This window comes from Sorex araneus, chromosome X, assembly GCF_027595985.1.
Source record: "Sorex araneus isolate mSorAra2 chromosome X, mSorAra2.pri, whole genome shotgun sequence".
In the NCBI taxonomy this organism is placed as follows: Eukaryota; Metazoa; Chordata; class Mammalia; order Eulipotyphla; family Soricidae; genus Sorex; species Sorex araneus.
In genome coordinates this window covers 181,385,648-181,409,255 of record NC_073313.1, presented here as the reverse complement: position 1 = coordinate 181,409,255, position 23,608 = coordinate 181,385,648, and the positions used below count along the sequence as shown (strand labels likewise).

At 54.9% G+C, this 23,608-nt stretch overlaps 2 protein-coding genes across 3 annotated transcripts in view; one reads left to right on the top strand and one right to left on the bottom strand.

Moving 5' to 3' along the window:
- The window catches only part of SCTR (secretin receptor), a 70,308-nt gene extending 62,400 nt beyond the window's left edge, over positions 1-7,908 (top strand). The window contains exons 11-14 of the mRNA XM_055121236.1: positions 262-353; positions 2,090-2,216; positions 6,884-6,925; positions 7,738-7,908. Coding sequence (XP_054977211.1) covers positions 262-353; positions 2,090-2,216; positions 6,884-6,925; positions 7,738-7,908 — 432 coding nt within the window. The remainder of the gene's footprint in view (positions 1-261; positions 354-2,089; positions 2,217-6,883; positions 6,926-7,737) is intronic.
- A 2,174-nt stretch (positions 7,909-10,082) lies between these two features.
- TMEM37 (transmembrane protein 37) lies at positions 10,083-18,129 on the bottom strand. Of its 2 annotated transcripts, none has more exons than XM_055123424.1 (2): positions 18,040-18,129; positions 10,083-10,792 (listed from the first exon to the last, which is right to left on the bottom strand). In XM_055123424.1, exons 1-2 carry the CDS (start codon positions 18,055-18,057, stop codon positions 10,220-10,222), a joined length of 591 nt encoding a protein of 196 aa, XP_054979399.1. In that variant the 5' UTR covers positions 18,058-18,129; the 3' UTR covers positions 10,083-10,219. The 2 variants fall into 2 exon arrangements, with proteins under 2 accessions (XP_054979399.1, XP_054979398.1); XM_055123423.1 differs by lacking the exon at positions 18,040-18,129 and adding an exon at positions 17,412-17,522.
- Between the last annotated feature and the right edge of the window lie 5,479 nt (positions 18,130-23,608).

Here is a 23,608-nt window from a genome sequence, read left to right as displayed (position 1 = left end):
TGGCATTTCCGGGGAGCTTGGTTGAAAGGCAGAATCTCCAGCCATAGCAACAAGATACCCAGGGCAGGAGGCACCAAACCAACCCTCCCCTGCAGTGTGCCCTACTAGGAGTGGGGGTGGGGGGTGGAGGGGCAGTATCTGTGTGTCATCTGGATGTGGACTGCAGTGCCCCCTCTGTCCTCAGGTGCAGCAACCCCCGAGAGGCGGCTGAGAAAGCCAGTCCCCCTTCCCCCAGCTTTCCCTCTGCCTTGTTTCTTGCAGATTAATTTCATCCTTTTTATTAACATCCTAAGAATCCTGATGAGGAAACTTAGGAGCCAAGAAACAAGAGGACGCGAAGCGAGCCATTATAAGTAAGTAGAGGCAGAGACTGAAGCATGCTCATGTGCCAGACCCCAGGCATGTGCTGAGCACCTGCTGTTTACACCACAGGGGTCGGGGACAAGGAACAGCCATGGCCTTGTCCCAGGTATGAGACTGTGCTTTAGGGGGAAAGGGGTGTGGTGCATTAGACACTCGGTGCCAGTGGGGTCGGGCGTGCAAGTCCGTCAGACCAGTGTGCTTCAGCTTTCTGCCTCTGCTGACCTGCATGGGCTGTGGACAGATGTTTGAAGACCACAGCGTGCAGGGGGGAGGTGAGGCATCGCAGCAGGGTTCTGTACCCCTGTGTGTCAGGGATTCTGCCAGTAGATTTCAGGGACCGGAATTCTGACTATTTAATTGTATATTGTCAGGGGAGAATGAAAGGGGAACTTTCATCATATTTGTGATGTGGGATGCAAAAATGCACAGCACTCTTCAAGATGTCCAGGGGATTAGGCAGTGGAATAGGCCAGTGGATAGGTAGCTTGCCTTGCCTGTGGTTGACCGGGCTTGATTCCCAGCATCCCATATGGTATCTTTTTCTTTCTTTTTTTGTTTTTGTTTTTGTTTTTTTGGGTATAGCAGGTAGGGCATTTGCCTTGCACATAGCCAACCTGGGTTTGATTCCTCTGCCCCTCTCAGAGAGCCCGGCAAGCTACTGAGAGTATCTTGCCTGCATGGCAGAGCCTGGCAAGCTACCTGTGGCGTATTCAATATGCCAAAAACAGTAACAACAAGTCTCACAATGGAGCCTGCTCGAGCAAATCAATGAGCAATGGGATGACAGTGACAGTGACAGTTTTTTGGGCCACACCTGGTGATGCTCAGGGGTCACTCCTGTATCTGCACTCAGGAATTACTCATGGCAGTGCTCAGGAAAAAATTTGGGATGTCTGGGGATTGAACCCTGGAGCCCGGATCGGCCATGTGCAAGGCAAACATCTTACCCATTAAACTATCACTCCAGCCCCCATATGGTATCTTGAGCCCTGCCAGGAGTGATCCCTGAGCACAAAGCTAGAAGTGATCCCTGAGCAGCTCTAGGTATGGCCCCAAAGTAAATGAATAAACCTTCAAAGATGTTCAGGTTGGGGAGAGAGCTCGAAGGGCAGAGGTCCCAAGTTCCATCCCCACATACTCATGGACCCTGGAGCACTGCAGGGAGTGACCATTAATAGGTAGCTGGAAATAACCCTCAAATACTGCCAGGCATGGCTTCCCCTGTGAAAATATTATTGGCTTTTAATAATGTACCTGAGTGGCCAGAGCAGTAGTATAGTGGGTAGGGCACTTGTCTAGAATATGATTGACCGATGTCAATCCCTGGCACCTCATATGGTCCCCTCAGCCCCACCAGAAGTGATCCCTGAGCACTTAATCAGGAGTCAGCTGAGTACTACCTGGTATTGCGTCTCCTTCCCCCACAAAATAATGTGCTTGAATGGTATTCATATTCATACAAATACACCTGGTTGAGAAATACATTTATTCTGGTGGGTTCATAATAAAATATTGTTTTACGGAAATCCATGACTGGTCACAGGTTGATGAGCCATGCTTTTGAGTGACGTATGTGTGGGAGCCGGGAAATTTCCCCAAAAAAAAGTAAAACTGAAAAAGCAGGGACAGAACAACAGGGGCTGGTACCGTCAGGTCCCCTTTGGGATGCAGAGATGCAAGTGGGGTGGGGCGAGGGATGGAGACTGCAGCCCACCTGTGTCCCCAGGCGCCTGGCCAAGTCTACCCTCTTACTGATCCCCCTCTTCGGAATCCACTACATCGTCTTCTCCTTCTCCCCGGCGAACGCCATGGAAGTCCAGCTGTTCTTTGAACTGGCTCTTGGCTCATTCCAGGTAAGCTTGTGGGATGGTAGCAGGAGGGGGAAGGCCCCCACCCCCACCTTAGAGCTGCCCGTCTTCCTGCCGAGGAGCTTTGGGAAGGGGCAGCTCACTGGAGGCAGACCCAAGGAAGCAGGGGTAGGTGTCTGTGTGCCAGAAGAACACGCATAATCCCACCATCCGAGGGGACTAAGAACAGAGACTGACCCCAGGACACAGGGCAGGGGACAGCCTCTCCAGCCCCCAACTGTGTTCCTCTCAATAGCACAGACCTCCACGCAGTAATGCCAGTGCTCAGGGCTAAGGCTGAGCTCCAGAAAATGGGGCAGGAAGACAGAGATATGGAGGGATGGACAGAGGGTGCTGAAAAAGAATAATGCAAAAAGAATAATGTGGGGCTGGAGCCATAGTGCAGCAGACAGGGTGCCTTGCATGTGCCTTGCATGTGGCTGGCCTGGGCTCCATCCCTGGCACCCCTAAGCCCTGAGCACCTCCAGGTGTGGCCCCAAACCAAACCAAAACAACAACAAAATAGTGGTGGGCTGGAGTGATACTACAGCAGGTAGGGCGTTTGCCTTGTACTGACAGACCCGGGTTAAATCCCCAGCATCCCATATGGTCCCCTGAACACTGCTAGGAGTTATTCCTGAGTCCAGAGCTAGGAGTAACCCCTGTGCATAGCCAGGTATAACCCAAAAATTAAAGGAAAAAAAAAAAAAGAAAGGCCCTGCATCAATGGGGAAGTCCAGGAAAGTGCCCGATATGGAAAAATCCAGACGTAGCATCATCATCAGCATATTATTCAGTTAAGAGCATTGAGTAGCTGCCTCTGAGGAACAGGAAGCAGGATCGGGTGACAGGAGGCGGCTGTGCTTTTTGTTTTAGTCGTAAGAAAAACCGTGTGCATACATAACTTATTAAAAATGAAGACAACTTAAGGGCCAGAGAGATAGTACAGTGGATAAAGAAAGTGCTTGCTTCCCATCCAGCTGACCTGGGTTTGACCCCCAGCACCACAGAGGGCCCTGAGCTCTGCCAGGAGTGAGCCCTGAGCACTGCCAGGGGTGACACAAAAACAGAAATAAGTAAATAAATACCAACATGATAAAATCAGGCAAAGGGAGAAACCACCCACTTACAAGTATCGCTGTTCATTTACAATATATATATGGGGGCCAGAGTGATAGTGCAGGGATGTGACCCAGGTTTGATCCCTGGCATCCCATATGGTCCTTGAGCTCCAACCAGGAGTAATTCCTGAGTGCAGAGTCAGGAGTAATCCCTGAGCATAGCCGAGTATGACCCTAAAGGCACACACACACCAAAAAAATCCATTAAAATATACATGTAGCAATCGCAATCGTGTTTGGACAGAGGGAACTCTTGGGCCAGAAATGTGGCTCATGTGGAAAAACTCGTCTTGATGTCTGAGGCCTGGGACTCCATCAGTCCCCAGCACTGCGTGCTCCTGAGCAGATTGCAGTTGTGGCCGATGGTGGCCTCCCTGAGCACCACAAAGCAGAGAGTGGTTCTGGCCACCCCCAGCCATGCTGGAAGAGCTCCAGACACCAAGAAGAGACTCAACACAAACCCTAAACTTTACAGTACAATTTGCTTACTTATTTATAGTTTTACTTACCTTCCAATAAAGTGCTGTGATACTGCTTTCAGGCAAGGCACAGAAAACAAAACTATAAGAAGATGAGGTATCAGTGAGACAGGGAGGAAGCCCAAATTGGGTCATACAGAGACAAATTTAGTAAAGTGCTATGAAGGAGGAAAAAGTGCTTCATAAGTTCCGTTTGGAGCATCCCAATAACCAGCACAAAGGCAGGAACACCGGGCGTTTCAGGATTTTCAGTAACCACAGCAAAAACAAGCGTGTTTCTAGGGAAAACCTAGTGATGACAGACTTTGGGATCTGAGACTGCTCACAGTGCATTTTCCTTTTTCTCTTGTTTTGGTTTATGGGTCACAGCCAGTGATGCTCAAGGGTTACTTCTGGCTCTGCACTCAGGAGTTACTCCTGGCGGTGTCTTGGGGACCATGTGGGATGCTGGGGATCAAACCCAGGCTGGCCATGTGCAAAGCAAATGTTCTACCCACTGTATAGTCTTACCAGCCCCCCACAGTGGCTTTTTCTAGAGATATCAGCCTGGCCCAGAGGAACCAGAGGCTTAGAATGCCTTGTAAGCACGTGGTCACCAGTTCCATCCCATCCCATGCAGAAAGGGAGATCCAGACAGCTCTGCTGTTCCCCATTTCCTGGCCCAGCAAGAGAGAGATTTCAGGCCATCAGAGCCAGGAACAGACCCCTTGCTATTGTTGTCTGAAGGGAAGGGAGGGGAACATAAAACAATTACCCACACACACACCATCCACACAGCGGGTGGGGGGAAGTTGCTTTCAAAAGGTGCTCAGAGGGTTCTTTCTCAGCCAGGACAATGTTCAGGGGACCTTGTGGTACCAGGGAATTAAACCGAGCTTGTACAGGTGCTAGGCATAGGCTTAATGCCTGTACTCTATCTCTGGCCACTGACTTTTTAAAATAAAGAAAAGATCCTTCACCATCACTGCAGTCCTGAGTAGCTCTGCATTCTCAGACTCTTAACATTGGCTTGGTTGGTCCTGAATCACTGGGAGTCGCCCCTTGGGCCTCTGAGCACTGCTTGGGGGTCCACTCCCCAAAAAACTAAAAAGAAAAATATAGAATTAAAAGGGAAAGGAGAAAAGAGAGACAAGAAGTTAGCAGGGAGTTTAAAGTGGGTAAAGCCAGTCTCTCTCTCTCTCTCTCTCTCTCTCTCTCTCTCTCTCTCTCTCTCTCTCTCACACACACACACACACACACACACACACACACACACACGTACACTCACACACACTCCAGTACCCACACCCCTCACTAGGGGCAGCTTAGTGGTTTGGTTTTGTGTGGGGGCTATACCTGGCTGTGCTCAGGGCTCACTTCTGGCTCTTCACTCAGGAATCACACCTGGAAGGGCTCAGGGGACCATATATGTTGCTGGGGATTGAACCCAGGTTGGCGGCATGCAAGGCAAGCACCCTACCAGCTGTATTGCTGGCTGTGAGACCTGCTTGTTTAGACTTGAGGCACGTTAGACCTGAGGCAGACGTGACTTTCTCTCAACCAGGGCTCCTGCCCCCTCATTTGAGATGTGACAGGGTGTCCGGACATAGGCATCTCTGGGCCCAGAGACGGCCGCAGCCAGAGGGCCCGCTTCAGTCCTGCCCAGCCCTGTAAGCCGTGGCCCAGGGAGGCCCCCGGGCCCAGAACCCCACTATTGCACAGCCGAGCCCTCTGTACCCAGCCCCACTGGAGCCTGCTTTAGCTGCCCTCGGATGCCTGCCACACTGGAATGTTTAAGGCCACCAGCTGGGGAGCTTTTGAGCTGATCCCACCTTGGGTATCAGAACTTGGGGGGCGGGGGTGCACCGGGGCCAAAGTTTCCAGGTGATGCCTGTTAGCAACAAAATGTGGAAGCTCCAGCCTTGTTTTGTGTTTTTGCCCCTCACATGCAACCCCTGACCCCCATTCGATGTAGCAGCCGTGATGCCTGGACTTGTAAAGCGAATCCTCATAACTGTGGCAGACTGTGGTGGGGTTGCCAGAACCCCTGCGTGGTCAGTGGTAGCCCTCAAGAAAGGCCAGCTCATCTCTGGGGTGGCCTTCCCAATGTGGGAAGTAGCTAAAGCTGGGAACCCTGAGAACAGAGCTGGGACCCCCCACTCCAGGCCTATGGTGGAGGGGGGAGCTCACTGGCCAGGGAAGTCACAGGTGAGGGAGAAGGGTGGCAGGCTGGCCCTTGGCGGAGTTTGGGGATGTGCACAAACCTCCCAACCCGTGACCTGCACAGGCCTCTCAGGCCTCAAACTCTCCCTCAGGCTGGGCCCCTATCCCGGCCAAGCTCAACGCCAAGACCATTGGGAAAACAGGAGCTCCAGAGCACTGGGAGGGAGGGAGAGGGAGGGAGGGAGGGAGGGAGGGAGGGAGGATCCTGAGAGGCACAGACTCATTCCCGTGCCAGGAATCACGGGCATGCGTCTGTCCCCCAGGGCCCTGGCCTGCACTCGCCCTGCACACACCTGTCCCCAAGCATGTCCCCCCCGCCCCGCCCGCACCTCCCCAGGTGACTGCCCCTCGGATCTGAAGGGCTGTCCATGCGTAGACATCTTCAGAGTGCTTTTGAAAATCCCAGGTAGACTGTGCTGGAAAGGCAGGCGCACATGCCCTGTTGGTGACAGTCCCCGAGTTTGATCCCCACGCCCCAGCTAGGTCTCCCTGTTCCCTGGCAGCACCATTAGGCATGGTGCTGGTGGCCTCAAAACCATCGTGGGGAAGGGGGAGTGACCTTCAGACCCCCCCACCCCGCCGCTTGGGCAGGGCACCTGCTGCTGCTCCCTAATTCAGGTGTCCTGCCTGGCCCCCTACTTTAGTGCCACTGAAACCATGTTACAGACACAAGGCTGCCGTGGACGCTGAAAACCACAGATGAAGGGAGCTGGCTGGTGGGTGAACGAGCATGGCTGGGGCACTGTGGGGACCCCCAAACCCCTGCTGGGGTTGGGGAAGTGTGGAAAGACTCTGGAAGTGGTGAGGAGCTTGGGGGTGGGTGTAGGAGGTGGCACCCGCGGGCACTCACCCCTGCTCCTCTGCTCCCCAGGGCCTGGTGGTGGCCTTCCTGTACTGCTTCCTCAACGGGGAGGTGAGTTCTGGCCCAGCGGGGCGGGAAATGTACCGACACGGCTGGGGGACCTGGGGCTGTCTTCTGGAGTCTCGGCTCACTTCTGGAAGAACCCGAGGGTCTTGTGGGAACCTCCACGCTGGGCCAGAGAGCCCAAAAGGCTGGGCCTGTTCTGTGCACCCAGGCCCCACGCTCTGCACCACGGTCCCCCAAGCAACGGCCAAGTTTCCAATTCAACCGAGTCAGCCTGGTCTGATGGCCGAGAATGTCGTCAGGGAGCACCCAGGGGACTCAGCCTCAGGGCCAGAGGGAAGTGTGGGTGCCCCAACCAGAACCCGGTTCTTGCCAACCCCCTGCTGGGAAAGGGGGAGGGGTTCGCTCTCCACCTCCTCTGAGCCTGTTACTCCCCAGGCTCCTCCCTGTAGGGGCCGTGGACGTGGGTGTCAGATTCCTGCACGCATGGTGCAGCCCTCCCTGAGGCCCACGTGTCCAGAGCAGCTCCCCACAGCTGGGGCCCAGAAAGGAAATCTCCAAAGAGCAGCTCAGGGCTCCAGTGGCTGTGTGGCCCAGCTGCCACCAGAGGGGACCCGAAGTTGGGGTGGGGAGGTAGGGAGATGTGTGAGTCCTTTCTTGGGGACACACATGGGGAGACTCAGGGTAGACCCCAGGGGAGGGGGCTCTCGATCCCTAGCTGACCTCGGGGCCAGAACTGCTCGAGCCGAGTCGCTGGCAGGTGGGGTCCTCATCAGGGCGGCAGAGTGTTGGGAGCCTTTGGTATAAATGGGGCATGGGGCGCCCTCTCCCCACGGGGCTGATGGCCAGTGTCCCGGCAGGTGCAGCTGGAGGTTCAGAAGAAGTGGCGGCAGTGGCGCGTCCGTGACCTCCCCTTGCGCCCCCCAGTCCTCAGCTCCTCCTTCAGCAACGGCACCAGTGACCTCACCCACAGCACCAAGGCCAGTCCCCTGGAAGGGGCTCGGGGGTCCTTCCGGGCCAGCGTGATCTGAGACGGAGCACGGGCAGACGGGTCCTCTTCTCGATGCACCCACTGCTTCCCCCGGGACGAAGAGCACCCCTCCCCCAGGCCTGGGGGGGTAGGGACAGTGAATCCCCAGAACTGAAGGGGAGCTTGGGCCAGCATGGGGTCAGGAGGGGGCCCGAAGTGAGACTGTAGGATTCTGCTGCAAAGGTCAACATCGCACACCTACGTGGGAGGTGGGACCAGAGGAGGGTCCATGGGCCTCACCGCTTGCCCTGGAGATGCAGGTGAGGGAGGTACCCCTGCTCACTTCCCACCCCTTCCTGCTTTCAGAGGTGAATGCAGGAGCCTAGGAAAGATGTGGAATCAGGGCCCTGAGTCTAAGGTGGTACCTCCCTGATCACTCTCCAGAACCTTCAAAACAACTGAAAGACTCTCACGAGTCACAGTGGGGTCCCTGTAGTCACCCAAACATACCACGGGGCTCTCCTGTCCTCTCTGCTCCTTACCCACAGCTGTAAAAGCAGGTAGAACAGGAAATTGTGCGTGATCCCTATCCCCCCCCTTTTTTTGCAGCTACCAAGCAGTACTGGCAGGAGGCGGGGTTGTGACTACTCTGGGCAATTTTCAGACTTGGGGAGAATTCCTGCAGGGCCTCTGTATGTGGTAGTACTGAGGGTTTCAAGAACCACAGTGGCCACCTCAGCGGTGCTTGGGGGCCTCTAGGGAGACACCCATATTCTGGGAAGCAGCATCCAGTGCCAGGCGTAGGGCCAGGGTGCTTTGCGCATATGCCAACTCCCTCCTGTGCTATTTCCCTGGCATGATCCCATGTGATAAAAGACAAACAGTGCCCTCCCCCCTCTTCAGAGCCCAGGGGAGCCCCCCTTGGCTCACTGTGCACTATTCCTGGAGTGAAAATGGGCCAGTTGTTCTAAGACCCCGACCTGCCTGCTCGGTGAGGTCTGATCTGCAGGTCTGCAGAGCACTGAGTGGTCGGGGAGACCTTTCTCGAGTCCTTTCCCATCTCCAAGGACACACGAGTCTTAAAAGTTCACCTCAAGGGAGAGGCAAGTGCTTGCCTTCCATGCAGCAGACCCAGGTTCCATCCCTGGCACCACATAGGGTCACCACCAGGAAGGATCCCTGAAAACAGCCAGGTGTGGCGCCCAAAACAAAACAATAAAGCCCACAGGAAGTAGCTACTGACACTCATACCAGTCTACTAACAGGGCTGGCAGTAACAAGGGACAAAGGCTAAAGCATTAAGCAATCGATAGAGGTCAAAAGGAACTAGGCAAAGCCAGAACTCCCCTCCCATGAGAAAGGGGATAGAGTGGAATGACAGAGACGGAGACGGAGGGCAAAACTCCCCCCTACAGGGCACGAAAGGGACTGCAGAGGCAGCAGTTAGATGTGTGACAAGGAAATCTGTGAGCAAGAATGGAAATCTCCACTGGTTCCGGGTCCCCTTCACCTGCACGCATGCCTGGGGTGGTGGTTAATCATTACCCACCATCTGCCCAGTCCTCTTTCCACCCTTGAGTCCAGCAGTTCAGATACATGCTCTTTGATATGTGTTCTAGGATCACACCAGGGAACCCCAAGACCATTGGACCCTAAACTGGGCAGGTGTGCACACATGCCCACATGCACACGCACTCACGTGCGCGCACACACACACACACACACACACACACACACACACACACACACCCCAGGGCAGACAGCGTATTGGGTCATCCAGGGAATATGGGGCCCCCACCTAGCAAAGAAGTCAAGGTGGGTTCAATGTTGGAAACCGACCGTATGTGGGGAAATTCTCGGGGTGTTCCAAACCCGGCCTCTCTATGACCAAAGCTGATGTATAGACCAAGGCCCTTGGGACTAGGAGCAGGAAGTCAGGGACCCCGAGCAGACACCCCCAGGAAAAAGAATGACTCGCCCCTGAGGCCCTAGCAGCACCCTACAGCCCCACACTTGTGAATAAACCAGTGGGTGAGCCGTGCCGTGGCGTGTGCGCGAGTGACCAGAGCTGCTGCCTCTAATCCCATTCTGGCAAGAAGGAGCCAAGAAAAGTATTAAATTTCTTTTCTTCGAAGACGAACAGCTTGGTTTAGCCCGTGCTATTGCTGGCACTGACATCCTCCAGGCTTCTGGCCCCACAATCGGCCTGACCACCAGCAAGGTTTCTAAGAGGCAGTAGTTTCCACGATCCTGTCCCCACTTGGCTCCCACCAGAGATCACGTGTGTTAGAAACGCCCTCGTCTCAGCCACACTTGCTGTAGAACCCCAAAGTCCTCAGAGTGAGCAAGGCACGGGGTGCGCCTGGGAGCGGCTAAAGTTTCCTTAGCTGGCCCCAGGGCTGGGTGAGGCTGTTGATGTGAAGGCCGCTGACGGCGTTCAGGAAGAAGAGGAAGGAGGCGGTGAACTCGCACCAGAACATCAGGGTGAAGCCCAGGAGGGTGATCTGGTTCCTGAGGAGGACCACGAAGCTGAGGAGGCCCGCCGAGGAGAGGACGAAGGAGACCAGGAGGAGGGCGGAGCCCAGGGCCCACTTGTGCCGCGCGTGTAGGTCCTCGCACACCTGCGACACCATGAGGAAGCCCAGGCCGAAGATGGCCGCCACCACAGCCAAGGTGCCCACGCTGCGGGCGACGACCATGCCCAGGGCCAGGCCGGGCACGCGCGCCTGGCTCAGGTCTCGGAGGCAGTGAGGCTCAGTCTGGCTGGGGAGGATGCAGAACTGCCACAGCCCAAAGAGGTGCCCCTCAGCCAGGAGCCAGTGGCCATCGCAGATGGACACGGACGACAGGACGACGGCCAGCGCGGCACACACGATGATGAGTGTCCGGATGAGGGATTCGAAGAAGGACCAGCGTGGTCTCCTGGGCACCAGCATCCTCTGCGCCTGGAAGACACGGTGGACACGGTCTGTGAGCGAGGGGCCCGCCACAAGCCTTCCCACTTCCCACGGGTTGCTGCCCGTCTCCCTGGAATCCTGGAATCCTGGGGACCCCTTTTTTCAGAGGTGGGAGAGTATCCCCCTAAACAGTGCTGGAAGGAGGCGGAGGCCATTCCTGACCGTCCTCAGCCGAGTGGCTCAGAGGGCTGATGGCCAGGGGCAAAGGACCAGTGCTCAGGCCATCCCGGTGACGCTGAGGGAGGACTGCGGTGCCGGGAATAGAGCCAACACTCTCCCTGTGCCCAGATCCTCCTGTTCCCCTCCCCCATCTACCTCTTCCCTGCCCTCTATTGAGAGGTGAGAAGAGTGGCAGTACAGCAGGTGAGGGGCTTGCCTTGCATGAAGCTAAATCGGGTTGGATCCTTGGCACCCCAATGTGATCCCTTAAGCCAGGAGTGAACTCTGAGCACAGATCCAGGAGTAAGCCTGAGTACAGGTGGTGTGGCTCCAAAACAAACCCAAACAAAACCTGAGTAGCATTTTTTTCCATTTATTTATTTTTGGTTTGAGGGCCATACCCAAAGGTGCCCAGGGCTTACTCATGGCTCTACAACCCCTAGCGGGCTCCGGAGACGAAATGGAATACTGGCATCAAACCTTTGTGCCCTATTCATCGGATTAGCTTGTTCTACCACCTGGTCCGCTTTACTTTCTTTTTTTAATTAATTTTTTAATTTTAATTTTTACTCTTTGGGTCACACCCAGCAATGCTCAGGGGTTACTCCGGGCTCTGCACTCAGGAATTACTCCTGGCGGTGCTGGGGGACCATATGGGATGCTGGGGATCAAACATGGGTTGGCTGTGCGCAAGGCAAACGCCCTCCCCACTGTGCTATCACTCCAGCCCCTACTTCCTTTTTTGACAGAGCACAAATTCTAACTCTTTTCATGAACAAATCGTAATCTCTTCTGAACTTAGAAAACCAACAGGCCAGGTACGTGTGACCTTGAGCTTGCAGCTCACCGCAGGCCTGGGCCTGAAAACAAACAAAACCCTAAAATCCACAATTCCTCACCACATCCCACACCCCTGCCTCCCCGTCCCGGTGCACACTCCCTGGAGCACTCTGCTCAGCCCCGCAGCCCTCTTTCTGCTCCCCGAAAAAGCCTAGAACTTTCTTCTAGTCTTCAGACTTATTGGCCTCTCTGCCTAAAAAGGTTCTTATCCACCCCCCTCTACCACTCCAAGCAGCCCCCTTTTGTCTATCATTCACGTTACCTCAGAGGGGCCTTTGAGTCCTCCCCAACCCACACTAGGTTCCCTCCCTCCCGCATTCTCCGCCAGTCCCTTACCCCGTGGTTCCCTTCATCCTTTCTTCCCTTCCCATCACAAGCTCCGCCTCTGGCGGGCAGGTCGGGTATCACTGTCTTGTCTCTCTCCAGGAGCCTGCCTGGAGGTCAGGGCCTGTTCACTGTGTCCAGCCCCTGGCATGAAACATGACCTGGGCATTCAGGGGCTGCTCTCGAGGGGTCATGGGACATATCAATGATCATCTGAGCAAGGAGCTCAGCGGCAGAACATTTACCTATGTGAGGCGAACCCTGGCGTCACTGAAAAGTGTGTAGCCATCATTAGTCTGAAGGTCCTTACAGGCTCCTGCCCAGTCAGAAATTTCTAGTACACAAGGACAGAGCCCAGGTGAGACCTGGCTTGGGAGGCAACCAGACAAGATGGGGTGCATGGGAAGCCCCATGCAAATGGGGCCCCCTGAGGCAAGTCCAGCCCTGGGCCGCAGGGTGGACAGGTCAGAAAGCAAAGCTGCGTTGGGGGTGGGGAGGGGTGTACGTTCCTGTCCACTGAAGGCCCATCTGAGCAGAAGCCATAGCTCCTATGGAACCCCCATCCCCCCGGGCCCTAAGAATAAAGGCCCAGTGGGTCTGCAGCTCTCCAGCCTGAGCAAGGCCCTACTTATTCTTTTTGGCAGGGAGAGTCACACCTGATGATGCACAGGGGTTACTCCTGGCTCATGCACTCAGGAATCACTCCTGGCGGTGCTTGGGGGACCATATGGGATGCTGGGAATCGAACCGGGGTCAGCCATGTGCAAGGCAAACGCCTACCCGCTGTACTAACGTTCCAGCCCCGGCCCTATTTATTCTTAAAGCTTCGGTGAGCCGGGTAGGAAGCCCCTGGTAGGACACATCAAGAGACAAAGCAAGGTAGGGTGACCGGCCCAAGATCACTTATCTGTTTCATTTCGAGGTGGGGTTTGGGGCCCCATCCCACTGTGCTCAGGGCTTAGTGTTTTGGCTCTGTGTTCAGGGATCACTTCCTGGTGTTGCTCGGGGAACCATATGCAGTGCTGGGGACGGAAGCAGGGTCAGCCAGGTGCCGTGAGACAGTCTTAACCTCTAGACTGTCTCTCCAGGCCCAAGATGGGTCAACAAAACCACAATAAGCCTTTGACCCGGGACAACTATAAAATGTGCAGGTAGGGGGATGCTCACTGCCAACAGGAAGGGAGCAGGGCATGCGAGTGATGGCCCTCAGTCTGGCATATACACACAGCTGACCAGGTTCAGTGACCAGCACCATACACCCTGAGCACTGCTATAAATGACCCTTGAGCACAGAGCCAGGAGTAAATCCTGAGCACCACCATGTGTGGGCCCCAGTCTGGCATGGGCGAGGCCCTGGGGTCCACCCTGGGTATATCACACGGCACCCTGAGTACTACTGGGTGTAGTTACAGCCTCCTGTAACTACAGGTAGCTGAGAAGGGAAGAGCTCAGAGAGCGGCCTAGAGGGCAGAAGCATCTCTACCCCGGAGGCATGCGTCAGGGCTATGCCTCAGGGAGCAGGGAAGGCCCAAAACAGGTACCATGCGCCCCTCTTACCCAGACCCCTCACAGCACTGCCAGGTCCAAGAGGCACTGCATCATCAGGCCTGAGCACTGGGCTCTCCCACCTGGCTTGCCCAGTCCTGCCTTTCACCATCACCATAGCACTGTCATCCCACTGCTCATCGATTTGCTCAAGTGGGCACCAGTAACGTCTCCATTGTGAGATTTGTTACTGTTTTTGATATCGAATACACCACGGGTAGCTTGCCAGGCTCTGCCGGGAGGGTGAGATACTCTCGGTTGCTTGCCGGGCTCTCTGAGAGGGACAGAGGAATCGAACCCGGGTTGGCCGCGTGCAAGACAAACGCCCTACCCATCTGTGCTATTGCTCCAGTCCAGTATTGCCAGGAATGTCTCCCCCCACCAAGAAACTGAGAAAAGCTGAAGGCCACGTTTATAAACCATTGGTCTCCTCCCTCTGGCCCGTGTCTTTTTGCTGAGCCCTGCAGGAAAGCAGCAGCCTTGGTGGCACCGGTGAGGTCACAGCCCCAGGTTGATAAGGTCCTGGGGTGAGTATCAGTCACAGGGACACGGAATCCAGACATCACCCAGGCTGGAGAAGGTGCCCCACCTGCCTGCACACACACTGGACTTTAATCTCCTGTTCGCAGACGTCTTGGGGATCAGAGAGACAGCGATGGCAGCCCTGGACCCTCTCCCAGACTGAAGCAGGACTTCGTTTTAACTCGGATACCAACAGCACCCCCAGGACTCGCTGAGAGCACGGGTCTAGGGCGCCTCATGCAGGGCTCCACACGCAAGCCTCCCCTGCAGTCTGGGAGCTGAGCATTGCTGTCTGCTAAGGCCTGGTGCACCATTTTGGGTCTGGGGATGCTCAAAACTTTCTCCGCCATCAGTCAGTGGTAGTGAGGGTCCCAGTCCCCTAAAGAACTGACCAAAAACACACCAAATCAGGTCCTGTTTTCAGAGAGTGGGGGAATCCTGTAATACTCACCAACAATAATAATAATGTAACCGGGGGCAAAGCTCAAAGCCCTGGAACACAAGCCTGGCATACACAAGATTCGACTCTCAATACCCAAGGGCGCACCAAGCACCGCCGGGGCGTCCACAGCAGTGCTTACAAGTGGCCCCCCTGGGTACTTGTGATACGGGGGAGATGGCGTCGAGTCAAAGCACGGTGGGGTCCTCAAGCTGGCAGCAGCCCCTTGACTCTGCCCGCTAGAGGGCTTGAAATCCTCAACAGTTGCCGGGTGGCCAGCGGGGACACTAGAAAGAAGAGAGGTCAGCATGGCCCCAATGGCTGGCTCCCGGCAAGTCTCTCTGACAGCTCCGCAGAGTTGCTCCTCTGAAATAACACCGTTTCCCTTCTTCATCAGGGCCTCACTATGCTTTCTAGTGGCCTGCAGGTCTGTGCCGTGTGACACTCGGTTACGGAGTCCAGTGACAAGGTCCAGGCCCCACCTGCTCTGCTCCAGCCCCAGGACGCCTTAGGCTGCTCCCTGCCCATTCTCCACCTGCCGCCCTGGCACTGTCCACGCACTGTCCCCTTGGCACAGGTCTCTGTTCTCATGGTCATTAGCTGGAAATTTCTCGACAGCTTCCTATCATTGGACAGTTGTCCACCCCCCACTCCCACACCGTGAAGCTCTTTCTCACTGGCCCCTTCCTCACTCATAGCCCCAGGCCCAGGGCGAGCCTCCTGCCAGTGCAAGGAAATGAGGTGCCACCCCCAGCCCCCAAGTGCTTTAAGTGGTCCAATACCCCCAGGCGGCAGGACCCTTGCTGGATGGCACAGCCTCTGGGGGTCCCCCAAGACCCTGGCGCTTCCCCTCTGCTCCCCCACCTGCTTCCCATATATGAACTGAGCCCCCTACACCTCCATCCCAACGCCACCCCCATCCCCAGTTAATCTTGCTGGCAGCTTTTGTACCTCTGAATTTAGAACTCATTTCTGCAAAGCCCTCTAAATCCTTGTTGACTGGGTGTCCCTCCCACAGTGGACCTTTAGCTCCTTGAAGCTGCCTAGTCAGGACTCAAGGTTATGCCTCAATGCAAAGAGAAGAGAGGAAAGGAGAGAGGATGAGGAGGAGGAGGAGGAGGAGGAGGAGGAGGAGGAGGAGGAGGAGAAGGAGGAGGAGGAGGAGGAGGAGGAAGGAAAGGAGGAGGGGGAAGGAGAGGAGGAGGGAGAGGGGGAAGGAGAGGAGAAGGGGGAGGGGAGGGGCAGGGGAGGCGTGGGGGAGGAAGAAGGAGGAAGAGAGGGGGAGGGGGGGAGGAAGACAAAAGAGGAGGAAGAGGATCTCCCTGTATCTCAGGGGGCCACACCCCACTCCCAGCACATTAGCTACTCCTGATTAGAAGAGGGTTGTTGGTGGGAGAGGGTGTTGGGGTATGATTTCTCCTATTAGGGTATGACTTAAGGCCAAGAAATCCTGGGTTTGAGCCTTCTCCATTCAATCTCCATTCTCCTTGCTGATCTCCCAGACAGGCTTACCCACAGCCTCAGAGCTTTCGTCTGTAAAATGGGCGTTGTGGTCCCTAACCGGGCGGGGTGCTGCAGGAAAGTCCTCCGGGCTCCCCGGTGGAGCAGCTGCGGGAACGCCCAAGCTCAGACAGAGCTGTCCCGAGGCCGGCTTCCCGTAGGCGAGCACACGCCGCGCTCAGGGGCAGGAAGAGATAGGTTCTCGGCCCATAAGAACCGCCACACCACTGCAAGGAGAACCCGAATCTGCGCCCGTCCCTCCCCTCCCCTGCTCTGAGCCCTTCTCTGCAGTGGCACCCCAGGGAGGCCATCCCTAGCTCCCCGCCTGCTCCAACGCAGTTCGGGAAGAGAGATGGTTTCTCCAAGCCGGCGCTGGAAGGCGGGGAGTTCTCCCCGATCGCTAACTTCCTTACATAGAGCAAAAGCCCCATCTGGGAGGGGGTCCCAGCTTTCTCTTTTTAAAGTGGTGGTCTTATTATCATCTAAAATAAAAATAAAATAAAAAGGAGAGACCTCTGTCATGAGGGCACTAGTGACCCCAAAGAGAGGCAGAAAAGTTTCTGGCAACCTTAGGTGCTTGCAGCATCGCAGGGGCTTTGCGGGGGATCAGGCGCAAGCGGAGGGTTGTGGGGTGGGGGCGTCACACACACCTCCTCGGGACTTGGAGAGGACTTGCTACTAGACTGGGACACACACATAGACGCACGCGCGCGCACACACACACACCATCCTCGGGGCCATGAGAGGACTGGCTACTAATCCGGGGGGACACACACCTACACACACGCACACACCTCGGGATCCTGACACACACGCATATGAGCACACACATGCACACACTCCTACACACACACACCTCCTCAGCACCCTGATACACACACCTCCACACGCACACACAAACAAGCACACGCATACACACTCTTACATACACACCTCCTCGGGACCCCAAGAGGCTGGCTACTAGCCTGGGGACACACACACACACACACACACACAACACCCCTCCTCGGGACCTGGACACACACACCTCTACACACACGCACACACACTCGTCGGCACCCCGACAAACACACGCACACACACACACGCACACACTTCTCGGCACCCCAACAAACACACACGCGCGCGCGCACACACAAAACCCCCTCCCCAGGACCCCGAGAGCCCGGCGCGGCGACCCCCACCGCCCGCGTCCCGCTGGACCTCGCTCCAGGGCCGCTTCCGCACTGCGGGCGACCCCGGCCCGCCCGGTCCGCGCCCTGCCGGCCCCCCGACTACCTGCGCGCCGAAGGCCGTCATGCTGCGTCCGGCTCGGCGGCGGCTGCCCCTGGCCGCGCGCGGCCGGCACGGGACGGGCGGGGGCGGGGCCGGCGGGGCAGCGCAGCAACGGACCCGGAGCCGCCGCCGTCTGACCCGCTGTCCGCGCCGCCCGCCTTATAGCGCCGACTCAGCGGAGGCGCCCCGGGGGCGTGCGGCGCGGGAGGGGTGTGGGGACGCAGCCCGGGGCGCCCCGCGAGGGCCGCCTGAGCTCGCCGTCGGGCTTGGGGCCTCACCCCCCGGCCCCGGAGCCTCGGGGGACAGCTAAGCGCTGGGCTGCAGATTCCTCGAAGGCGCGGAGGATTGCATTCAGGTTTGCAAGCCCAGGCCCGCGTCTGGAGGAGGCAGTAGGAAGAAGCCGGTTAAAAAAAAAAAAAAAGAGGCGCCCTGGACCCTGGTGTCTTCACCACCCGCTGTGCGACCTTGAGCTCCCTGCTTAATGCCGCTGCCAACGTTAATAAGTAGGAATATGTGTGGAAGAGGTCAGCGACTGAGGAGGCCGTTAGGCTAATGGGAACAGAGTAGAAACTTCTGGGGCAATTCTTGAGTTATTTTTCTCCCTTCCCCCCAAAAAAAAGGGTGCACATACCTGCTCTGCTTCAGACATGCTTCAGGACCCATCAAAGGAGCATCTGTGACAAGCCAGAGCAGTTGTTTTTCCTGGGCTTTTGGAAAGAGGCTGCAAATAAGAGTTCAGTTCCCACAAGCCAAGTTGGTATCTCCGCCCCCTCCCGCCCCACTCCCTCCCGCATGCAACAGTAGCTTAAGGGAAAGGGGGCGGCTGTGTTGGAAAGATGGTAATATGCATGATCCCCACCCTGCTCAATTTTTTGTTGTGGGTGTTGGTTTTTGTTTTTTTTGTTTTTGTTTTTGTTTTGATTTTTTTTTTCTTTTTGGTTCACACCGGGCAATGCACTGGAGTTACTCCTGGCTCTCACTCAGGAATTACTCCTGGCGGTGCTCAGGGGACCATATGGGATGCTGGGATTCCAACCTGGGTTGGCCGCGTGCAAAGCAAACGCCCTACCCACTGTGCTATCACTCCAGCCCTGTTGTGTTTTTTTGTTGTTGTTGGGTTATTTTTTTTGTGGGTTTTGTTTTGTTGGGTTTGGGTTTGTTTGGTTTTTTTGTTGTTGTTGTTGTTTTTGCTTTTTGGGTCACACTCCGTGATGTTCAGAAGTTACTCCTGACTCTACACTCAGGAACTCAGAAATTACTTACTCCTGGTGATGATGCTCAGGGGACCATATGGGATGCCCCAGATCAAATCAGGGTCCTACCCACTGTCCTATTGCTCCAGGTCCCACCGTGCTCAGTTGTAGGAGAATGTGTACTGCTAAGGAGTAGAGCCTGTGCCCTCTGCTTCTAGTGAACTAGCCCCCTCCCCCCACTTCCTCTCCCACTGAAAGAAAGAAATTAAATCACTTGGTTTCTTGGAACAAGCAGGCAGCCAGCTCCGCTTGTAACCTTACCTAAAGACCTTGCAAGCAGCCTCTTTCCCTTCTTCATAGCCAGGTGAGAAAGAGGCAAAGTGATCATGGCCTTTGCATCTTGCAGGGAACCTCTGTCTGATTCCAGGACAGCCAGATGGACCTGGCTGAATTAACATCCTTTCAGTGGTTCATCAGCCCCAGGCGCTTGGGAACCTTGCCCCTTGTATTAACACCCAGAAGAATCAGAACAGAATTTAACTGGTGGCCCCTGTACAGGCCTGAAGTCCTGCCATCATTTTTCATACAGAATCATCTTGGGGGGGAGGGGGTTCAGATTACTAGGCTCCACACAAGTCTGGCAAGACCCATATACCCTTGCTCTTATTTTTCTTTCTTCCTTTCTTCCTTCCTTTCTTCCTTTCTTGTTTTTTCTCTTTTGTTTTTGTTTCTGTTTTGGGACCATAACTTGGCAGTGCTCAGGGCTTACTCCTGACTCCGGACTCTGGGATACTCCTGGCAGGGCTCTGGGGTGCCAGGGATCCAGCCCAAATCAGCTGTGTGCAAGGCAAGCGCCCTACCAGCCCCTGTTGCTCCTATTTCAAACAAGGCAAAACTAACATGGGTGTGCAGCATAGAGGATCTGGGATCCTCTGAGCCAGATGAAGAGGAGGTGGCTAGGCCCAGTTCTATGGGCCCTTCTCGGCTCTGCTCCTAGGCCTCCCCCAGGCCCCACATTTTCCCCTCTGTAGTGAAGGGCTCCAGGAGCTCAATTCACCCTCCGCAGCCTTGAGTTCTGAGAGGGGGCTGGGGGGGGGGTGTCCCTAGGATGCTCTGTGAGCAACATTTTCTGGTCGTTGGAGCCTGGAACATTTTACCAGGTAGCAGGGGAACATCTAGAATCAAAATCAGAAACGTCATATTGGATACTTCTTGACTGTGCCTCTTCGGGTGCCTTCTAAGATTTGATGTGTAAGCAGACTTGTTTGGGCTAGGGTCTCTGCAGTTTCATCACTAAGAACAGAAAGTCTTGAATCATGGAATTTACAGTAACTTGTCAGCAAGATAGTTGGGAGAAGCAGAAATGATGTAGGAAAAATGAGGAAGTGACTGTCCAGGCCTTGTCATTTTATGGTCATAACATGACCAGGACACAGGCTGGAGTCAGGAGCTGTGTGCTATGTCCCAGACATCAAGTCTAGGAGCTGGTTCCCTGCATTCTAGGGCGAGTTTTCGAGTTCTATCTCAGTGCGGGCTCAGGGCAGAGGAGTGTGGTCACACCATGCTTGGCGTGTGGTCCAAACACAGGGGAGATGGGCAGCAACTCGCCAGGAACCCTCATGTTTAAAGGACCAGGGGGTTCCCTGGGCCACGGGGCCATGGCAGAGACAGAAGTAGGAAGTAGGAAGATGAAGTGGACCCTCAAGGGTTAAGGCTAAGGAGATGACAGAACCTGGCCTCTTCCTGTACTTTCTCCTCTGCCTTCTCTGCAGACAGTGGGGCATCCATTCACACATGTCCCCTCCCTGTCCCTGCTCACAGGCCCACCAGTCTCGAGCACAGAGGGGTGACATGCAGAATGGAGGTAACCCTAACTCGGCCCCTCTGGTCACTCTTTTCTGATCAGAAGGACCACCACACTGAATTCCAGGATTGGGTTACAGGTCCATGCCAGATCACTGTCCCCAGTCAGCAGATGCTCTCTCGCTTGGGGCCTTGTGCTTGCTGCCTCCATGGCCAGGGCTGACCTTCCTCAGGCTCTTCAAAGTTAAGACGACCTACCACTTTGCCCCTTTGGTGAGGAGCTGAGATGCAGCCCATCAGAGCAGCCCCTGGAGGAAGAACAACTACCCTTCTCTCAGCCTTGTCCAAGTCAGGAGGTGATTCAGGCTATTGGATCTTCTTCCCACTCCCTGGCACCCTCGAGGCTGATTGCCAAGAGAACCAGCCGGATGATGGGAGACAGACACTTCCAGAACTTTCAGCCACCCCCTCAGGCCTGCATTTTCCCAATGGGAACTGGTATTGGGACACAGGCTCTACGTCTCAGAGGCAAGTGGAGGCCGGCCCCCAGGCTCTGTGCATGCTGCCTGCCAGTAGCTTTGCTTCCCCCAGTCTCCCCAGTCTCCCCAGTCCATCCTTTCACGCCCCTCCCCCAGCTCCCTGCTTCCAGCCTATTCCCTCCACCGGAGCTCCATCCCCTCCACATCACCTCCTTCCTGCCCTTTGCCTCCTCTCCTAGAGCTCCAGCCCTGCATTTGGACCTGGTCACTGGCCAGGCTGTGGATTGCAACATGCAGACCTTGTTTACAGCTGTCTAGAGCGCCTGGGGCCAGGGCTGGCCTGGCCCCGCCTTCCCTCCTGGGCACTGCAAGGCCTCTGAAGTGCTATTTACCCAGCTCCTGCTGGGGAGGGGAGGGAAATGATTGAAGCAGGAACTAGGTAGGGAGGAATAAATGAAGTAGGACCTAGGGAGAGGAATGAATGAAGCAGAAACTAGGTATTCTTCCTGAACGCTATAAATCAACACCCTCCCCGCCCCTCCAATATCCCCTCCCCAACGCATACTTTTTCTAAATTGATAGGGAGTGAAATGGGAGGGATTTCCTGTTGTAGGGTCTCTGCTTTCTTTTCTTCCACCGCCTTTTTTTTTTTTCCATGTTAGGGGCCACACCTGGCAGTGCTCAGAGCTTACTCCTGGCCCTGTGCTTCAGGGATCCCTTCTGGCAGGGTCCTAAGACGGAATGTGGTGCTGGGGATAGACCTTGGGTCAGCTGCAGGCAAGGCAAATTACCCTACTCGCTGTACTATCACTCCAGACTTTCTTTTCCCTGTTTTGGATCACATCTACCCTACGGTGTCTTCCTTGCAGCTTGGGCACTGACTTGTCCACCCCTGCCTGAGCTCCGCACCTGCATCCCTGCCCCTCCCACACACACAGGTACTTTTTTGTTGTTGTTACTTTATCTTGATTTTTTTTTTCTTTTTGGGTCACACCCAGCGATGCACAGGGGTTACTCCTGGCTCTGCACTCAGGAATTACCCCTGGCGGTGCTCAGGGGACCATATGGGATGCTGGGAATCGAACCCGGGTTGGCCTCGTGCAAGGCAAACGCCCTACCTGCTGTGCTATTGCTCCAGCCCCTATCTTGATTTTTTTTTTAATTGAATCACCGTGAAATAGTTACAAGCTTTCATGTTTGCATTACAATCTCACAATGATCAAACACCCATCCCTCCACCAGTGCACATTCCCCACCACCAATATCCCGGGTACACCCCCCCCTTCCCACCCTCCCCCTGCCTCCATGGAAGACAATATTCCCCATACTCTCCCTCTACTTTTGGGCATTATGGCTTGCAACACAGACACTGAGAGGTCATAATGTTTGGTCCTTTATCTACTTTCGGCATGCATCTCCCATCCCAGCTGGTTCCTCCAGCCATCATTTTCTTAGTGACCCCTTCTCTATTCCATCTGCCTTCTCCCCTCCGCTCATGAAGCAGTCTTCCAGCTATGGGGCAATCCTCCTGGCTCTTGTATCTACTGCCCTTGGGACACACACATACTTTAACTCAAGACACACAACCACTGCTTTCTCTAAGAGGATGGTGGTTGGGATGTGTGTCCCTAATCAGAGCGTCCTGCAGAGATCAAAGCGCCCAGGACAGACCAAGGCTCCAGAGTTGGCCTTTGAGCACACAGTGATGACAATGGGAGTCACGTGGTTGGGACCTTGCTCCACCTAAGCTCTGGAAGACCCAGGAAACCTCCGATAGGCCTGTTCATTCCATTTGATACTCGCAAGGAGAGAAAGCAGCTGGGCCAAAGAATTCCAGGAGTGATAAGGGAGACAGGGATCTCTAGCTGCTCACCAGCTTCAGTGTACATGTTTTGTTTTGTTTGAAGAATGTTCCTGACCAAAAAAAATAAAAATGGGTCTGGAGAGATAGAACAGCAGGTAGGGAGCTTGCCTTAAAGTGGCTCACCCAGCTTTGATCCTGGCATCCCATTTGGTTCCCCAAGCACTTCCAGGAATGATCCCTAAGCCAGGAGTAGCCCCTGAACATTGCTGGGTGTGGCCCCCAAACAAAACTAAGTTTGTCAATTTCAAAATTGGAGGTTTGATGTTAAATGTTTTGATGGGATTTAAACAAGTTTAAATGTTTGAGATCTGGGTGCCACACGGTCCCCTGAGCACTGCTGAGCATGGCCTTCATGGCTCCTGAGCACCGCCAGGAATTGCTCCATAACAATTAAAAATTAGGTCAGAGAGATACTGCCGGTGTTCAGCAATTAGCTTGAACTCTACTGACCCTAGTCCCACCCTAGCATATATGGTCCCCCGTACATCACCAGGAATGACCCCTAAGCTAGGAATAAGCACTGAGCACCACCAGATATGCCCCCAAAACAAAAACAATTAAAAAAATACATTTTTATAACTTGAAAAACTTTTAGGGGCTGGAGCGGTAATACAGTGGGTAGGACCCTTGTCTTTCGATGGCTGCCCAGGTTCAATGCTTGGCATCCCATATGATCCCCCAAGCACCGTCACTAGTAATTTCTGAGTGCAGAGTGAAGAGTAACCCCTGAGCATTGTCAGGTTTGATCCAAACAGAAAAAGATAAAGAAAAAGAAAAACTTTTAGTCATGGGATGCTATGTGCAGAATGGCAATTGTAGATGTTTGCCCTGTAGTTGAAAGATGCTAAAAGATTAGACCTA

Bases quoted from the DNA above. Each gene is read 5' to 3' on its own strand.
- TMEM37 (XM_055123423.1), bottom strand. From the start codon at position 17,432: ATGACGGCCTTCGGCGCGCAG. The intron at 10,793-17,411 runs GTAGTCGGGGGG...CGTGTCTTCCAG, and splicing joins TGACGGCCTTCGGCGCGCAG to GCGCAGAGGATGCTGGTGCC.